Raw genomic sequence first — 16,753 nt, forward strand, 5'->3', positions numbered from 1 at the left:
CAAAAACCAAACGAAAAACTGGATCGAAAGAGACCATTTTAAGAAAGTTATGGCAAGCAGCCACTACCCCAAAAAACTGCTGTTCTAGCACTAGCTCAGCTGTGGCTCTGGTCTTCCAGTTTCCGGTCTGGTATCCTGCTCTGTACAAAAACATCTCTGTGCTATGGCTTTTCCTGGTGAAAACATTAATTTTCCRGACAAGAAGTTTGCTGAAACAGCATCAATGTCACTTAGATTGTCTGAAGCCATTTTGCATATGTATGTTTCTGGCACTTCTAGAGCCTGGACTGTKGAGTCCTTAGCAGTCATGTGGACACTCTGCTTCAAAGGCCTTTATCCTACTGCTGAACACATCTGTATCTTTTGAGAGGGGAAAGGGAAAACTTTTGAGAAATAGGCTGTTAATGGAGAATAATAGATCAGCAAGAAGCCAAGGAGTTCAGCTGTGCTAACATAGGGGAGGTCTTTCTTCCCCTGGTACTGGGCCTGTGCTCTGTCTCAGGCTGCTGCTCACTGCTCACTTGACAGTTAATTTTTTTTTTTTTTTTTTAAACAACTAAGCATAGCAATATGCAGAGCTGACATCTTTATCAGTGTGTGACTTATATTGTTCCTTTGTCAGCTCTCCAACAGCAGAAGAGGCCACAGTGAAGATTGATAATGGTCGTGATGAAGATAATGGACCAGACACCTGTACCAAGTAAGCTAATGGTATACTGAATTCCTTTGCTTACCTCCAGAAGTGGAACCTGCTGAGCCAAAATAAGAAGGCAGATGGCTTGCTTAAGTAAAGAGAAGCCCAGTGAAATGCTTGATATTGACATTCTTCTAGTACATAGTGAAGACTAGTAAGTTAAGGAAGCCTCTTTATGCCTCTAGAGATGAACACAAGAAAACAAGTCCATCATAGTATGGAAAATGGGTAGTGCAAACTGCATTGATTAAGTTTTCCCAAAGGAATGAGTCTACAAGAGCACAGAAGAACAAGTTCTGGTAAGAAAATGAGGTGAATCAGTATGTGGGGATAATAATAAACATTGTGGCCCTCATCAAGACTAAGTTGTCCRGACTTGATAGTAGTTATCTCTTTTCTTGAAGTAGTTATTTCCTGGCAGCGTTTAGCTCATGTTACTCTTATAGCAAACTTAGTCAAGACAGTGGCAAGTCCTGTAACTCAAGAGTAGCAAGCCTAAGCCTGTTATCTCAGTTATTCTACATAACAGCATGTTTTTCTAGATTTCAGAAGTTGAAATTTACAAATGTATTTCACAAAAGCTTTAAACTAATTATGTAATCAAATGTGCCATGTTTGCTTCAATTGATTGAAGATGTTGGTAGGCAAAATTGGAGTCTGTAGTGTACCTAGTAGTGGTACTTGTCCATAGACTATGGAAGCTGAAGTCTTGGTGTCTGTACTACAGTTGTAGGATTGACTGAACAAAGATATAGACCAACAAACAATTAGTGTCATTACTGCAGTTTTCTTAGATATCTGACATTCATAAATACCAGGCAAACCTTCTATATATTAAGCTGCCTTCAGAAGAAGACATGGTATTATATCCTTGACTTCCAAAGGAAAAATGAGTACAACCCGAATATTTCCTTCCAGCTTAAGAATGCAAATGTTGACTGGTTAGACCTTGTACCTTAGTTTAGAGTAAGAATCTCATAATGAAAAGTGTCTGTTAATTCAGTAACCCCAGCAAGATGCTGCCTCAGCATTTTAAAGGTATCTAGCCTTGTCTTAAACTGAGTTATTGAAGTACACCAAGTGAAATGCAATGCTTAAGTTGTCCTAGAGAAAACAAGTATCTTGGACAGGATCACTGGAGTGCAACATGCATTTCTGAGCTGACAAAAACTTCTTGTAACAGTGTAAAATAAATCTATCAGTACTTTTTGTCTGGTGACTTATGGTAAGTCTTACTGTTAGCGATATGCTTGAAAAAGGTGTGTTCTTTTAAGTGTCTAAAAAAGACTTGGTGCTTACAGTRGTTAAGTGAGCTTGGGATTACTTAACAGACTGACAGTCTGTTTTTCAGACTGTCAGAACTTGAGGTTTGCAGGTTCTACACCAAAAACCTTCTACCTTAGTTCTTGGTGTAACCTAGAGAGACTTCCAGCCAGCAAGAGAGTTACATAAAAGCTTTGTTCTAAACCAGAGGGCTTCAAGCATACTAAAGAGGCAACAATATGTATTGTAACTGGAAACAGGAGCTGTAATCCTGCCAGGCTTGAWGATAACTCTCACAACTGCAAGAATTTAGCTTCAGAAACACTTTTTCTTAAAGGATATTTGGATTTTCAATCTGAGAGCCAAATTGATGTCTCCTTTTAAAAGTAGAAGTGGGATTTGTATTCCTCTACTCCAAAGGCATGGGATCTGTTAACAAGGGCTCCTCATTTTGGGTCTGCAGGAAAAAATGGTCTGATGCAATAAACTAATATATTGGACAAGATAAGAGATGTTAATCTTCTGATCTTCCTCTTGACCGATAGCTGTTATATAAACTCACTTCTTACAGCTTAGTAAGACAGTTCAAGTGTCACTGGAATTGTGACACTGAATGATYTTATGAATAAGTTCATACTGCTGTATTTYTAGGGTGTGGAAACTGATAAATACTTATTCTGTCAAGTGATCAAAGCATTGTTTTCAAGTACTCTCTTATTATTTTGTGAATGCAACTGATTAATCTGATTTTAGAGAAATCATTACTATACAGAATACTAAATCCAAAAGAATGTGAACAAAAGAATATAACAGTGCCCTTGTGGCTAATATCTGTGGTAAAATGTCACTTATCTGGATGTCAATTCTGTTCTCTTGCAGTGCAACTAGGAGAAAAATCTCCCCATTTGTGATGTCATTTGGATTCAGGTAAAAGTTTGTGCTTGCAATAATGCTGACAAGGTAAAAATAGTCCTCGTTTATGATGTAAGAACTTGGAGAGCTCCATAAGCATCAGTAACTCCAGCCTGAAAAGTACTGAAAAGTACTGAATCCCTTGTCATCCCCAGAAAAGGGAACTTAAAAAAAAAGTACTAGGATTGAAAAAAAAGTCTTAAACAGGTATTACTACAATCTCCAAGGAAAGCTAAAAGTCAGAACTATAAATGTTGTTGACTTGGATAAAACCTCTTCAATGGCTTATTCTTGGCTGGTAGCCTTTGAACAAACAGTTGGTCAGCTGTGTGTAGTCCAGGTGCTGGAACAAGGCAAGCAGTTAGAGACAGTTATTTTTAAGGGACTATATTAAGTCATGAGCGGGAGGGAAGTTGAGTAAGAAGAAAACAGCAATGATACTTGTATGCCTTGAAGCATTCAGGCTTGCACTGCTTCTTGGTAGCTGTGGAATTGTAAATTAAAGCTAAAGCTGTGTCTGAGGTAGGTGTATGGTTCTACACAGATGATGTTCTCTGTGCATATTGCTTGAAAATGCAATTGGAAACCCTCAGCTTCTAATTAAGCAAGCCTCAATCTGTGTAAGAGAGCACACTCTTGCTGGAGCAGTTTAACAATCYGGGCTTATGCTATTCAGTTGATAAATCATTTATTCCTGCCTCTCAAACTTGTATTTTTCTCTTTGCAGAGTATTTGGAGTTGTACTTATCATTGTGGACATTGTAGTTGTGATTCTGGATCTGGCTATCAGTGAGGAAAAGAAGAGTTCAGAGATTCCCGAAGCTATTTCCTTGGCAATAGCACTCTTCTTTCTCGTCGATGTTCTCCTGAGGGTATTTGTTGAAGGGTAAGACCTGGACAAAAATTAAGACCATGGGGCAAGTCTTCAAGCTAGGAAGGAAGTAAAACTTCAAACTTGAACTATATGGACATGATTTAGGCTACTTTTCTGTTCAGAAGYAATAACCATGTCTTTTCTTGGCTGTGTATGTTTGGTAGTTACCCTTCTATAGAACCCTTCTATGTTTTCAGTATAAGTGAGCATATGGAAACTACATCAGCTTTACCATAACTTACATATGTAAATCAGATGTAAGATTGTTTTCTTAGTGAGACTTCAGTGCTTAGTGTTAAGACCTACTGCAGGAGAGCTTGTTTCTAGCAGTATCTCTGTATGATGGCTCTCTTCCTGAAGATACAGTTCACTCTTTGCTGCCTATATTGGCATCTGTCTAAAACTCTCCTTGGTTTCAGCTTCAGGAGCTATTTCCAATCTAAACTGAATATTTTGGATGCGTGTATAGTGGTGGGCACTCTCTTAATTAATTTGATGTACTCCATCTTTGACCTTGAYGCAGCAGAGGAGATACCAAGGTAAGAGTGGTATGGCAGCTGGTAAGTGTGAGCTCTTTTCTTGATTATCTTCTAAGAATTTTCTTGGGCACCTCTAAGCTAGCAAGTGTGTCCAAGATCACAAATGTGACTGTGATAGTGTCACAGTACAGACCAGTGAAGGATAGACCCTTGACTTTGGTCTGTGGTTGTGCTATAGGCTGTCCCTGCCTCAAAGGCAGAGGTGATCTGAACATCCTAGTTGGGGTAACCAAAAGTGAGGCTATCGAGTGCTCTGACTCAAGCACTTTTTGGGGAAAAGGTGTGCAGCAGCTCTGATAGAGAGGAGGGTCTAAAGAAGGTCATAAAGAAAAGTTGGATTACAATAGCAAATGGAACAGCCAACAGACATAGGATCTCCATCTAATGGATCTTGAAATAAAAAGAGTWGCCAAACTGTCTTGTTTCCTTCACTTTGCTTTCCCAAAAGCCCCATGGTAATATATGCTGGATTTTTCAGGCATGCTTTGTGGAGAAAACACATGCTATTTGTGTGCATAAGCGACTTCAAGTCTTATYAACTTCTGATTTCAGTAGCTTGATAGGTATACTCATCTTAAAGTTGTAGTTCTGTATCCATCAGAAATGGATAYATCTCACAGGTTATCTGCCCTAGATTTGACTTAGAGAAACTTTCTTGCATCAACCAGGGAAATGTTGAGTTCTTAAAAAAAAAATTWAAAATCACACCCTCTCCCAAATTCAGCTGACTAATGGGCATAGGAGGAGAATGTTATTCTGGAAGAAACGAAAAAGCTCAGTTATTGGAGAATCCAGAGTTGAACAAACATTTGAATACTTGTTTTCTGTTAAAGTGCTAGCTGAAACTGGGTTTCAAAAAGTAAAACTGTCAAAGGAATAGCTTTTGCAGCCTTATTAATAAAAGGCTGTTTCCTTCTAGGTTGTGTTAGACATTTATCTAAGTTTTTAATTATGACTTCCCATTTCTTTGGCCACATTTTTCTAAAACAGCTTTCATCTTATAGCAGTATCCAGGGGATGAATTGAAGGGGATTAAAGAGAGGAGAAAGGAGCACTGTGACAGGGTAATTTGCACTGCTATCTTTGCTAGGCTATGCTAGTAGTAGGCCTGATCCTACATTGGTCCATCTGGATGTAGATCTGTATGTGTAAATTTCTTGTATTCTGACTTGTTGAAATTGATAGGAGTTTAGAATAGGTTTTTGGCTTACRTAAAGGGGACTTCACACTGCCACTCTCAGAAGACACTCATCTGGGGCCTATGATCTTACCCATTCAGTTTTTTTGGCCCTCTGTAAAGCTTCTCTTGTTAAAGGCTCTCTTAAGTTGTGTTCTGACCAAAATATTACTACCTGATTGTAGATAATACCTCAGATTTGACCAAATCCCAAATTGTGAGATGAGGTTATCTTCCCACCTAACACACCAGTAGTGTCCACAAAATCCAACTAATTTCCAGTAGCCTTATATGGGTTTGTCACTTTTTTCCTCAGTCCTTCTTCAAGAAGAAAACAGTAGTCTTAAAGCATTTGATACACCTCAGAATAATTAGAATTTGAGCAGCTTTTATGTGGATGAGAGCTTTTGTGTAACAAGTGATATTTCAGTGACAGTTCATAGAGGTAATATGCCCTGATGGAGGAGTGTGGTTTCTGTTTCTGGTCTAGCTGGATGTGTTTAGGGATGAGTTAACTGTTTCCTTGAAGTCTGACCTATAAAAAGGACATTGAGGAATGAGAGTTGGATATCAGTCTGGGAGCTAATGCTTAACTGGCTGACTTCCTTAAGGGCAGAATGCAAACTGCTTTTATCTTGAAGAGTGGCTTCTCAGAGTTGGGAGAGGGGTTATGGGGTTTTTACCCTGGTATTGGTTCATCTCATTTATTGCTAGCTCCTAGGAAGTTCTGTTTTGAAAACGGGAGAGTGATACTGAATTAGGAAGAAGCTCAGGGTAAAACTGAAACTTTCCTCCAGACTGTGTTTAACTGGAGGTTTCTCTCCCTTCATGTTGGTGTTCACCAGCATTTTTACATAAGTGGGTTGAAACCTAGAATATGCGTGTGCTGCTTAAAATGTATGCTCACATACCWCCTTAAGGAATTAAATCAGTGTTAGTTTGCCCTTGTCCCCAGGAGTGTGGGAAAATAGTTGTTCCCGTTCCACTGTTTTGATAGAACCGCTCATCTAAACTTCTTTGCTGCTTCAAAGTTCAACAGTAGTCCAAAGTTCCTCAAACCAAACCAATTGTTCAGGTTGCTTGAATGATTAAACACAGGATATATACTGATCTGTTCTCAGGTTTCTTAATCAAGCAATTATGTACTTAGCCTGTCTAGCTTCTTTTCAGTCATTTTCCAGGTGGCTACATACAYTTAAATATATAATTGAGAATAACCTTAAAGGAACAAAACTTTGGCGATAATAACATGGGTAATGTTATTGGAATTTGTTACTTTCTAGCCAGAGGTGCCTGTGGAAGTCTGAGCAAGTAGGGGATTTCCTAGTTCTGTTAGCTCTTCAGAACTTATGCTTACAAAAACTCCTTAACAGTTAACCCATGATATTCTTCAGGTATAGTATTTGTTCCAAAATCAGCTTGAGAAGTCCTAGTTCAATATATGAAACAGAGTTTTAGACTGTGAAGCACCTTTTAAATAGCTTTAACCCTTACCTCTAAGTTTAATTGTGTCTCTTTTCTTTCATGGTGTTTCTGTCATCTAGAATGGTTATTTTCCTCCGAGTTCTGAGAATTGTCATCTTGATAAGAGTATTTCGTCTGGCTTCACAAAAGAAGCAACTTGAAGTGGTGACCAGGAGGATGGTAAGTCAGCCTCTTAACATATCTAGGCTACTACTACTGTTTCCAGCTCTCTTTCTCCAGGCAGCATCAGTAGTAAGTAGCAGGGCTGATCATGGCCTATTAGTCTGCAATTGATAGTATTGCCCAAGGAGCACATCTGTTCAGTGTCCCTAACAGGGCACTGGAACTTTGCCTTCATCTTCAGTAAAGTCTTGTCATTCTCATTGTTGCTCACATAAGCAGCAGCTTGACCTGAAAGGCCGGTGTATCAAAGTGATTGCAACATTACTGTCCCAACTGCACATTTCTAGCTTAGGTGGTACATACATGTTTTCCCTCACATGGGGGAAGGTGGGAGTTCTAATGTGTCTGATGCTTTATTTTGGGTGCAAACAAAGCAATCTAGCCATTGAAGCCCTATCCACTGTAAATGCCTCTTATTCTCATCAGGGTCATTAACGTGGTACTTTAAGCTTCAAGTATGTCCTATTGCTCAGGAATAAGCAGTCTTGGTTATGGTACCCTTAACACCATTTTTTTCCCCTCAGTCTCCAAACACTCAAATAACAATGTCAGATTCGTSCTGCAGTATGCAAAGAATCCACAGTGTTCTTTTCACAAGAATAAACTTTGATAATTCAGGGTAAAAATTCTAYACAGAGCTTCTACTTACAAGGAAATAGAATAAATGTTACTCTAGGTAAGCTGTAGCAAAATGAGGCTCTGCTATGCAAGCTTAACTTGAGAGTCTAGATGGTTGAATTTTCCTAGTAACAGGCAACACTTGGTGATGTTTGGCATTTTTGAGGAAGWTTAACTCTTACTTTGTTTTTTGGTCAGGTCTCTGAAAACAAAAGGCGTTATATGAAAGATGGCTTTGACCTGGATCTCACTTATATTACTGGTTTGTGGAAACAAATGTCACTTTGCAGCATGTTACATCCTGTGAAGACTTCTTTTTCAGTTAATAAGAGCTTGTCATGAAATGCAGACAATGTTTTAGACTAATGAAATTTAGGTATGAAGTCAAACCAGGCCTACTCCTTTTCTGGGGGATTTTGAAATATGGATTCCTGGCTGACACTGTTCTCCAGAATTAGCCTTCTGGGAGAGTTGCACATGCTGTACATAATGATAGAAATTTATCTGAGGCATAGGGAACTAGTGCTGGGAAACTATTGAGTTACAGCATGTTTGCCTCTGATTCTGTGGAGACTGATGCTTGATGGGGGTTGATGCTTTGGGAAGGATTATTTGTCTTGCTCTAGCTGTGCTAAATGTGGAGGAAAATCTCCCAGAAATGGGTAGATTGTTCTTATAATTAAGGTAGGAATAAGGTATTTCATAAGGATGTTTCTCAGTCATGAAGTTCTTATGTGTGAGGGGCTTCCTTCTGTTACTTGTGGTTACTGTCTTCTCAACAGATCGAATTATTGCAATGTCATTTCCATCTTCTGGGAAGCAGTCTTTCTACAGAAACCCCATTAAGGTAAAAATCTTATCTACCAAGTTCACTGTTTCTGAAACCTGTTTCTTTTATAGGTTCCCACTAATTTACATGTGACTAGATCATGTCAGTCCTAGTTCTGCTGCCTTTGCAGGTTGGGGTGACTGATGATGTCCACTATAACATAGACTGTGCTACACAGTCTATGTTATAGTGCCTCAGCTAATCCTAGTCGGTTATATCTCATAGTATGGACACACCAGTGCTTTGATGCTCCTGTTCTTTGGGAATGCTTTGAAGAGCAAAGGGAGTTCTGTCCCAGGCTTGTAATAGTGATATGGTCTATTCATAAATAAAGTTGTTTAAAAGGTCTGCCTACGTAATGTCCTTTTCAGAGCTATGCTTCCTGATATTGTAGAAATATATATAGGGGTAGAAAGATAGCTGCAGTAGTACTTTTGTTCTAGACAAGAACCTGAGCTGTTGGGCTTGAAAGGCCTGCTGTCCAAGGGCTGTTCATGAATGCAGTTGCTGATCCCAGCTGGGGGGTGGAGAGGTTGAGGTGGCAGTGGAAATAAAGAGTAGMGCACTAACTACTCTGAACTCATTATTGCTTAGGAAGTTGCAAGATTTTTGGACACTAAACATCCAGACCACTATAAAGTCTACAATCTCTGCAGTAAGTATGTTTGGCTGCTGACTATAAAGAAATATTTGAGATACAATTTAATTTACAAGTGAAATTTGTGAAACCAGAAGCTAAGCATGCTTTAGCCAAGTTACCTCAGTTTTTTTCACTTTGATCTTTCTATTAACACTACTGTATTTTAGACACTAGTATATGCTCAGACCAGTATTTGTGTGTTACGAGCCACTTCGTTACAATGCTTCTCCCTTCCTGGCATAACTTCAGATCTTTTTCTATAGGTGAAAAAGGCTATGATCCCAAGTACTTTCACTACAGGGTGGAAAGGATCTTCATTGATGACCACAATGTCCCAGCACTGCAGTGAGTCTTGTCAAGAAATACATACATTGTAATAGTTCTATGTAGTCATTTGCTTTGATCCATTGATCTTCCTCTTATTTAGGGACATGCTGAAGTTCACTGCCAATGTCCGTGAATGGATGAGTCAAGATGAGAAGAACGTCATAGCAATTCACTGTAAAGGAGGCAAAGGTAGGATATCTTATGTGTAATCTGTGTATGCTGCAGTTCATACTTCTTTGTTATTCTTATATTTCCTTTCATATGAGTGTGGCCTTAAACCATACTGTGAGATGGTTTTACAGTGTAACTTGATAAATTCTGAAGACACYGTGATGACTAGCAAGAATATAGTACTTTGTGTTTAGTATTGCACAACCCCATTTTTAGGTAGTCTAAACTGGTTCTTAATCTAAGCTGTCATTGTGTCTCTGAAAATGTTCTTCTATAACTTTCTGGTGTTCTGGCAGCTGGGACAGGAGTCCACCAGGAGAGACTGGGGATAGGGGGCTACTGAAACTGCTATGTTTAAAAGTGTTAGGCTGTTGCTTTGGCTTTTGGTAGCCAGTCACCCATGCTGAATATTCTGCATTGTAATATAGCTCTAACAATCTGTTGTTTAGGTTGGAAAAAGACTTCTAAGATCAAGTTCAACCATTAATCCAGTACTACCAGGTCTACCACTAAAGCCTGTCTTTCAATGCCACATCTTTACATCTAAATACCTCCAGGAGGGGTGATTCAACCACTTCCCAGGGCAACCCATGCCAGTGCAACCCAGTTGGAGATGTAATTTTTCTTAACATCCGATCTCAATCTTCCTTGGGGCAACATGAGGCCATTTCTTCTCTTCCTATTGCTTGTTACTTGATGGAAGAAACTGACCCCACCTCTTTATGGCAAAAAGGTCTTATCTGAGCCTCTTTTTCTCTAAATGCTCCCTGCTCTCTCAGGTGCTCCTTGTAAGAGTTGTGCTCCAGACCCTTCCCCAGCTCTGTTGCCCTTCTCTGGACACACCCCAGCATCTCAATGTCTTTATTTCAGTGAGGGGCCCAAAACTTAATGCAGGATTCAAGATACAGCCTCTCCAGTGACAAGCAGAGAGGGACAATCACTGCGCTGGTCCTGCTAGCCACTATTGCTGATACAGGCCAGGATGTCATTGGCGTTCTTGACCACCTGAGCACACTCTAGCTCATGTTCARCTGCTGTCAGCCAGCACACTAATGTCCATTTCTAGTGGACTGCTTTTCAGACAGCTTTTCCTGAGCCTGTAGGGCCTGGGATTACTGTGACGCAAGTGCAGGTCCCAGYCCTTCACTTTATTGAACCTCATGCAGTTGGTCTTGGCCCATTGATCCAGGCTGTCCAGATCCTTCTGCAGAGCCCTCCTGCCCTCCAGCAGATCAACATTCCCACCCAGCTTGGTGTCCTCTTCAAACTGGTGGAGGATGCACTTAATTCCCTTGTTCAGGTTGTTAGTAAAGACATTAAATGGAACTGGTCCCAACACCGAGCCCTGGAAACACCACTGGTGACCAGCTACCAACTGAAGCTAACTCCATTCACCACCACTCTCTGGGCTTGGGCATCCAGACAAGTTTTTACCTAGTGAAGAGTGCGCCTGTCTAAGACAYGAGCAGCCAGTTTCTCCAGGAGAACACTGTGGGAAATGGTGTCAAAGGCTTTACTAAAACCCAAGTAGACAATAACCACAGCCTTTCCCTCATTCATTGAGTGGACCACCATCTCATAGAAGGAATTCATGTTGATTGAGCAGGACCTGCCCTTTATAAACCCATATTGGGTTTATAGCTGGGCCTGATCCCCTGCTTGTCTGTGTGTTGTGTGATACCACTCAAGAATATCTGCTCCATAACCTTGCCCCCCTAGAATGTTCTAGGTACTGCTGGATCTTAAATCAAGAGACGCATAGTGTTAGGTGTTAGGGTACAATGAAGCTTTATGGAAACAAGATAGTGAAAGCTACCAAATGTATGAGCTAAGCTGCAGGTGCTGTCTGCAACCAAGAGTAGTGTGGGAGCTATTGAAATCCATAAATAACTGCAAGTAAGCCAAATTTCCCTGCCAAACATCTGCCACATCTTTAGCCATCCACTGTTTCTACTGCCAATACTTGGCTTAAAGTAGGTGGTTACTTAACATTAAATAGTTGCCCCCAGGTGGAGCTCTTCTTTAAAAGGTTTTGCAAAACTGAATGTTGAAACTACYTGCAGGTCAAAATCGGCATGAAGAACAAGTGTAGGGAGGGTGACTTGATGTCTGAGATTTTAAATTAAAAACTGAAACTATATAGACATCTTCATGCTAGCAGAGTTGATGGCTTCTTAGTGTGGGAAAACAACTGGGGCAGAGAAACAACTTTTGAGACTTGTACAGCATTGGGAAGTGCCAGTTTATAGCCTCATTTAGTAGAGTGGTTCTATTCCCTGCTGAATGGAGTATGCAGATACTGACCACCTGCCTAAGTGTATCTAGTCATGAAAATGTGGGGACAAGGAACAAGATGACAAATTATAGTATTCTGTCTTTAACTCATTCTTCTCAGAAATACAGGTATTTGACTGTCACTTAACTCTTGATATAGATGAGGAAGCAGGAGATGACTTCAACAAAAATAATCCCAACAAAAATAATTCCAAATATTTTTGACCTGCTGTAATTCAACTTCCATTGTATGTCTAATACAGGCAGGACTGGAACAATGGTCTGTACCTGGCTCATAGATAGTGACCAGTTTGAGAGTGCAAAGGTAAAAACTGCTGTTTATTTTTTGATTTGTTTACTATTCAAAATGCCCTTTTAAGATCTACTGAATTGGTGAAATGCCCTCATACTCTGCAAAAATTCTATACTAGAAAAAGGATTCTCTGAAAAATCTGATTTTTAAAAAGTACATGCAAGTCTTGCTACTGTGTAAATTCTGATGGTGGCTGTTCTTGATCTGAAAGAAGTGGGAAAATAGCATTTAACAGGTTACCATCTTGAAGCATTCTTTTTGGAGGAATCATGGGTCTGGGGCCTTGAGCAACAGCTTAAGTTGGTGGTGACTTATAGGTAAACTCCTCTATAGATAGTATCGCTGGTTTTAAGTAACTTTAAGCAATTCTTTTTCCCCAATCTCCATCCAAGTAGTTTGAAGAATCAAGAATTTTCTAGTATTGACAGCCAGCATTACAAAAGGAAGCCGTTCTAGGGAAGGGGAGAAGGATCAAGTCCCAGCCAGGACAGGTGCTTATGCTGCCTTAGTATCCATGGTCTGATATATCAGCTGGAAACTTGGTATGCAGAAGGCCCAGGACACTCGAGGTAGTCTGGGCAGACTGTGTATCTGTTTAATCACTTGTTTTCCTCTGAGTTTGGTTTGTGAAGATATGAACTAATGTTCAGCTTGGTCTCCCACAGACTGCTTGAGAAATATAGATAGTGCTTGAAAGTCATATTGCTTGAAAGTCTTATTGCTCTTCTTCACTCTTTCATGGATGAGAGATTTGTGTATATGACTTCCTAGTTAGTACTTTCTTCTTGTAGTTAAAAGTCTACTTCAGAAGGCAGCAAAACAGCTATTGTATATTTTCACATGCATTCCTTTACTAGACTTGAGTAGTGTAGTTCTAATTTACTGTCCACTCCTCAGGAAGGGCAGTGGTGGTGGGATGCATAGCTTAACTCTTGAAATTATCTTCCTATGTAGGAAAGTTTAGACTACTTTGGGGAGAGAAGAACTGATAGAAGCACAAGTACCAAGTTTCAAGGAGTTGAAACTCCTTCCCAGGTAGGCTTGAGCAGGTACAGTATCAGGAGAGAAACCAACACTAACCTTGTGAGTGCTTATGCTACCTCACCTCCCCTGCCTTGTTTCAGAGATGTGGGTTCCTATTACTTGCTTAACTCCTTATCTTGCATCTTCTGTAGACTGCATTTGCTGGGAAATACTACAGAAGTTTGTGCCTCAGACCACAGTTTTGGGCTTTGCTCATCTTGATTTACTGTTCTGTGTGGTGTGGAGTTGTGAAGTGAATCTGGTGACAGGGATACTTATTATTGCTAGTATAAAATACAAATACAGCTGTTCTTCAGTAAAATGAAAGTGTCTTGTTTGTTTAAGCATTCAGCCTCTTAAAACCACAATATAAAAACTCCTCACTTCTTGCTGAATTAAAAATTACAGAATTCTTCTTAAAATATGGAATTTAAATGCTGATTTAAAATGTAGATGTTGGATTTGTCTAGAAGATTTTTGAACTGGGGAAGAGAACAATTGTCTTTCTTCTTAGCTTTGGAATTTGAAGAGCTAAAAACTTGGAGTAGAAGATCTATTTATATCTTAYTTCTGCTTAGAATTAATCTGTGTGGGGTACAGAAACTGCCTAATATGTCTGTGTTTTTTGCATTACAGAGTAGGTATGTTGGGTATTATGAGATCCTGAAAAACAAGTATAACTTGACACTTCCACCAGAGAGACAACTCAAAATAAAAAATCTCAAAATCCACACTATACATGGTAAGAACTCTTGTATTTGGACAATCCTCTATCTAGTAATGGCTTCTTATTACAGACAGATGGTAACTGTCACTCTTGCTAAACCTATGATAGGAATGTAGACTTACCGGAATTGGAGAATTTAAATGACACAGAACACAATGAAGACTATTTTGGAGTGAGTTGCTCTGTATTATGTAAATTTCTGGATGTCTGGCCAAATGATTGCTCACGTACAACCTGCTTTATTTTTGAAGGGCAATCACTTTTCAAGTGAGACTAACTCCCCAGGTGTAGCTGGATTCACTAATGTTTCTTGTACATCCCTGTTTCAGTACATGGGTACTGGTGGTCTTGATTGATGRCTGGAAGTTCATCACTCCTTGTTCATCACACCTTGTTCAAACTGCTGTTATAGTTTAGGCAGTGGAACTAGATTCCACATTAGCCTGTTCCCCTACTGGGAATCACTGTTACTTCAAAATAGAATTTTTAGCCACTGAATCCTGGCTTACCTTTAGCATTTGAGTTCTCTAGAATCATTTCTTTCTGGAAAGAAAGCACTTTTGAATGGGATTGCATTGGTTTTCATGACCACTTATGCTTCCAGCTAACCTATGTTGCTCTGGTATAATGCAACACTTTGTTCCTAGGAATTGGGAAAGGCAATGGAATTGATATGAAGGTGCAGATAATAACAAGGAAGCAAGTTGTACTACAATGTGTATGTGCCAATCAAAAAAACTGCAAGGTGAGTACTATGAAGGCACATGAATTGAGTCACAGAAGCTGAAAGCTGACTAATAGGTCAGAAATGTTTTAGTTTTATGCCCAATATTCAAATTCTATGCAATCTAACTAAATGGATGATGTAAATTCCAAGAGAATGAAAAAGCTGAACTTTGCTAAATCCTAGGAAAAGTAGTGGTAAGATAATGAAAGTTTTCCCTGGGACTCACATAATGCAAATAGTTCACCCTGTCCTGAGTAGCTTAAACTGCTGGCTATTATTCTAGCACTGCTATTCTGTTAGTGTACTACTAAGAATGAGTAGTTAGGTGTTGCCATGAGTTGGTCCCTTGTCTCGTTACAGAAATGTTCATAAAACAATAACTTTATTCTGTTCTCCAGCACTTCTTTGATTCTGAAAGGGACTGTGTAGTCATTGGCTTGGAAGACTGCCCTGTGCTAAGTGGYGATGTGAAAATCAGATTTGAATCAGATTCTGTAAGTATAGCAGTGATGACCTTCACTTGGGTATGGGGAGAGGCTGCAGTGCAAACTGCAGTGGGACCTGCCTGGCTGGGCAGTGTGGGGCAGGATCTGTTCCTTCCCAGTGACTCCTGCTGCAGTGAGGGATGCAGCAAGTGATGTAGCATCAGCCTAGGCAGAAAGGGGAATCACCTGGATGTTCAAACAGCAGTACACCCAAGATACAGTTGGGTACCTGTGGCTCCTAACCATGGGGCTCTTACCTCATTGTATTAAGTGACTTGATACTGAAATAATTGCAGAGAAAATAGTGATCTGTGTGTGATATTAGGCTCTTCAAGTGTATTGACTGTGGCACTGTAGCTTTGTAGATCAAATTAGTGAAGACAGGTATTATTTGCTCTAAATAAGGAAGTTCTGTTATGTAACACAGTTCTTAAATGAGGTATTTGTGTTTAGAATCTCCCGAAAGGCTATGATGGCTGCCCGTTCTTTTTCTGGTTCAACACTTCCTTTATTGAAAACAACAGGTAAGTGATTATAGTGAATGCCTTCAGACACTAATTTCTGGTCTCTGAACAGAGCTGAAAGATGAAGTAAAACAGGCCTGATCAGCCAGCTAACTTCCATATGGGTACTGGTCTTAGACCCTCAACTGTAACTTGTGAGCTGGCAGTTTCTTGCACTGTGCCAAATATTGTAGACATAGGGGGGTTTTTAATCTTAATTTAAACCATTGGATTATTTCTTCAGTTCTCTCTAACCTTTGTTAATAAATTTGAATTAAAAAATGTAATGCTGACTATTCAAATTTGCCATCCTCTTTAGTATGACTGCCTGAGAGGCAGAAACTCACCCAGTAGCCTAGCAGGCAAAAATGAAGACCACAATTAAAGGTACTGATGCTTGGCATCACAAAGAAAGGCCTTCTTACAGCTTCTCATGCGTTTGATAAAGTTAGAAATTACTGTGATTTTGCTTGCTGAGACTAGAACTCCTGGAGAAGCTCCAGTTGGTGAAAGTTTTGCTTGTCTACCTTGCTTGGGGAGTGATGTAGAAATGCAGAGACAGGAGAGCCTTATCTTTGGTCTGCCTTGTTTGACAGATTTAGATAGAAGAAGAGTGAACTTGGCATGAGATATAATTGCTGTGTTCTCCATAACTGGAACAGGAAGAAAACAATTTTTACTTAACTGATCCTGTTAGAGCCTGAGGAGAGACAGCCATGACTCTGTAACAGTTAAGATAATATGCTGAGCCAGCAGTACAATCTGCAATCTAAATGCAGATGTGTGGTTAGACCAAGACAGTGCCAGCAGAAATGTACATCTGCTTTCTGATAGCCCTGCAACATTGGCGTCTTGAGGGTTTTGCTGAAGGGCTTTGTTTCCTCCAGAACTATGGAGGATGCCCCACCAAGCTACCTTTTCTCCATTTCTGCCAAGGCCTTCTGGTAGACCTGAAGTGGACTAGGTCTGATCAGAAGTGAAAGAGCTGCTAAGGCAATTCTTCTGTCTCA

The 16,753-nt window shown here is 39.9% G+C and overlaps 1 protein-coding gene across 7 annotated transcripts in view; it reads left to right on the forward strand.

Annotated features, from left to right (window-relative positions):
• Window positions 1-16,753, forward strand: part of LOC130574289 (phosphatidylinositol 3,4,5-trisphosphate 3-phosphatase TPTE2-like) — a 37,138-nt gene that overhangs the window by 2,196 nt on the left and 18,189 nt on the right. For 6 of the 7 annotated variants that reach the window (XR_008965417.1, XR_008965418.1, XM_057367428.1 and 3 more), the window contains exons 3-18: window positions 623-700; window positions 2,837-2,884; window positions 3,597-3,755; window positions 4,163-4,282; window positions 7,004-7,103; window positions 7,923-7,986; window positions 8,507-8,571; window positions 9,148-9,208; window positions 9,457-9,538; window positions 9,621-9,709; window positions 12,229-12,290; window positions 13,233-13,313; window positions 13,938-14,043; window positions 14,676-14,773; window positions 15,154-15,249; window positions 15,694-15,764. Coding sequence is in view for 5 of the 7 variants with exons in the window: in XM_057367428.1 (XP_057223411.1) it covers window positions 623-700; window positions 2,837-2,884; window positions 3,597-3,755; window positions 4,163-4,282; window positions 7,004-7,103; window positions 7,923-7,986; window positions 8,507-8,571; window positions 9,148-9,208; window positions 9,457-9,538; window positions 9,621-9,709; window positions 12,229-12,290; window positions 13,233-13,313; window positions 13,938-14,043; window positions 14,676-14,773; window positions 15,154-15,249; window positions 15,694-15,764 (1,380 nt within the window). In the remaining 2 variants the exon portion in view is untranslated. The remainder of the gene's footprint in view (window positions 1-622; window positions 701-2,836; window positions 2,885-3,596; window positions 3,756-4,162; window positions 4,283-7,003; window positions 7,104-7,922; window positions 7,987-8,506; window positions 8,572-9,147; window positions 9,209-9,456; window positions 9,539-9,620; window positions 9,710-12,228; window positions 12,291-13,232; window positions 13,314-13,937; window positions 14,044-14,675; window positions 14,774-15,153; window positions 15,250-15,693; window positions 15,765-16,753) is intronic. The other variant, XM_057367427.1, reaches the window with a different exon arrangement.

This window comes from Malurus melanocephalus, unplaced genomic scaffold (genome assembly GCF_030028575.1).
Source record: "Malurus melanocephalus ecotype Western Australia unplaced genomic scaffold, MMel_1.1 scaffold_78, whole genome shotgun sequence".
In the NCBI taxonomy this organism is placed as follows: domain Eukaryota; kingdom Metazoa; phylum Chordata; class Aves; order Passeriformes; family Maluridae; genus Malurus; species Malurus melanocephalus.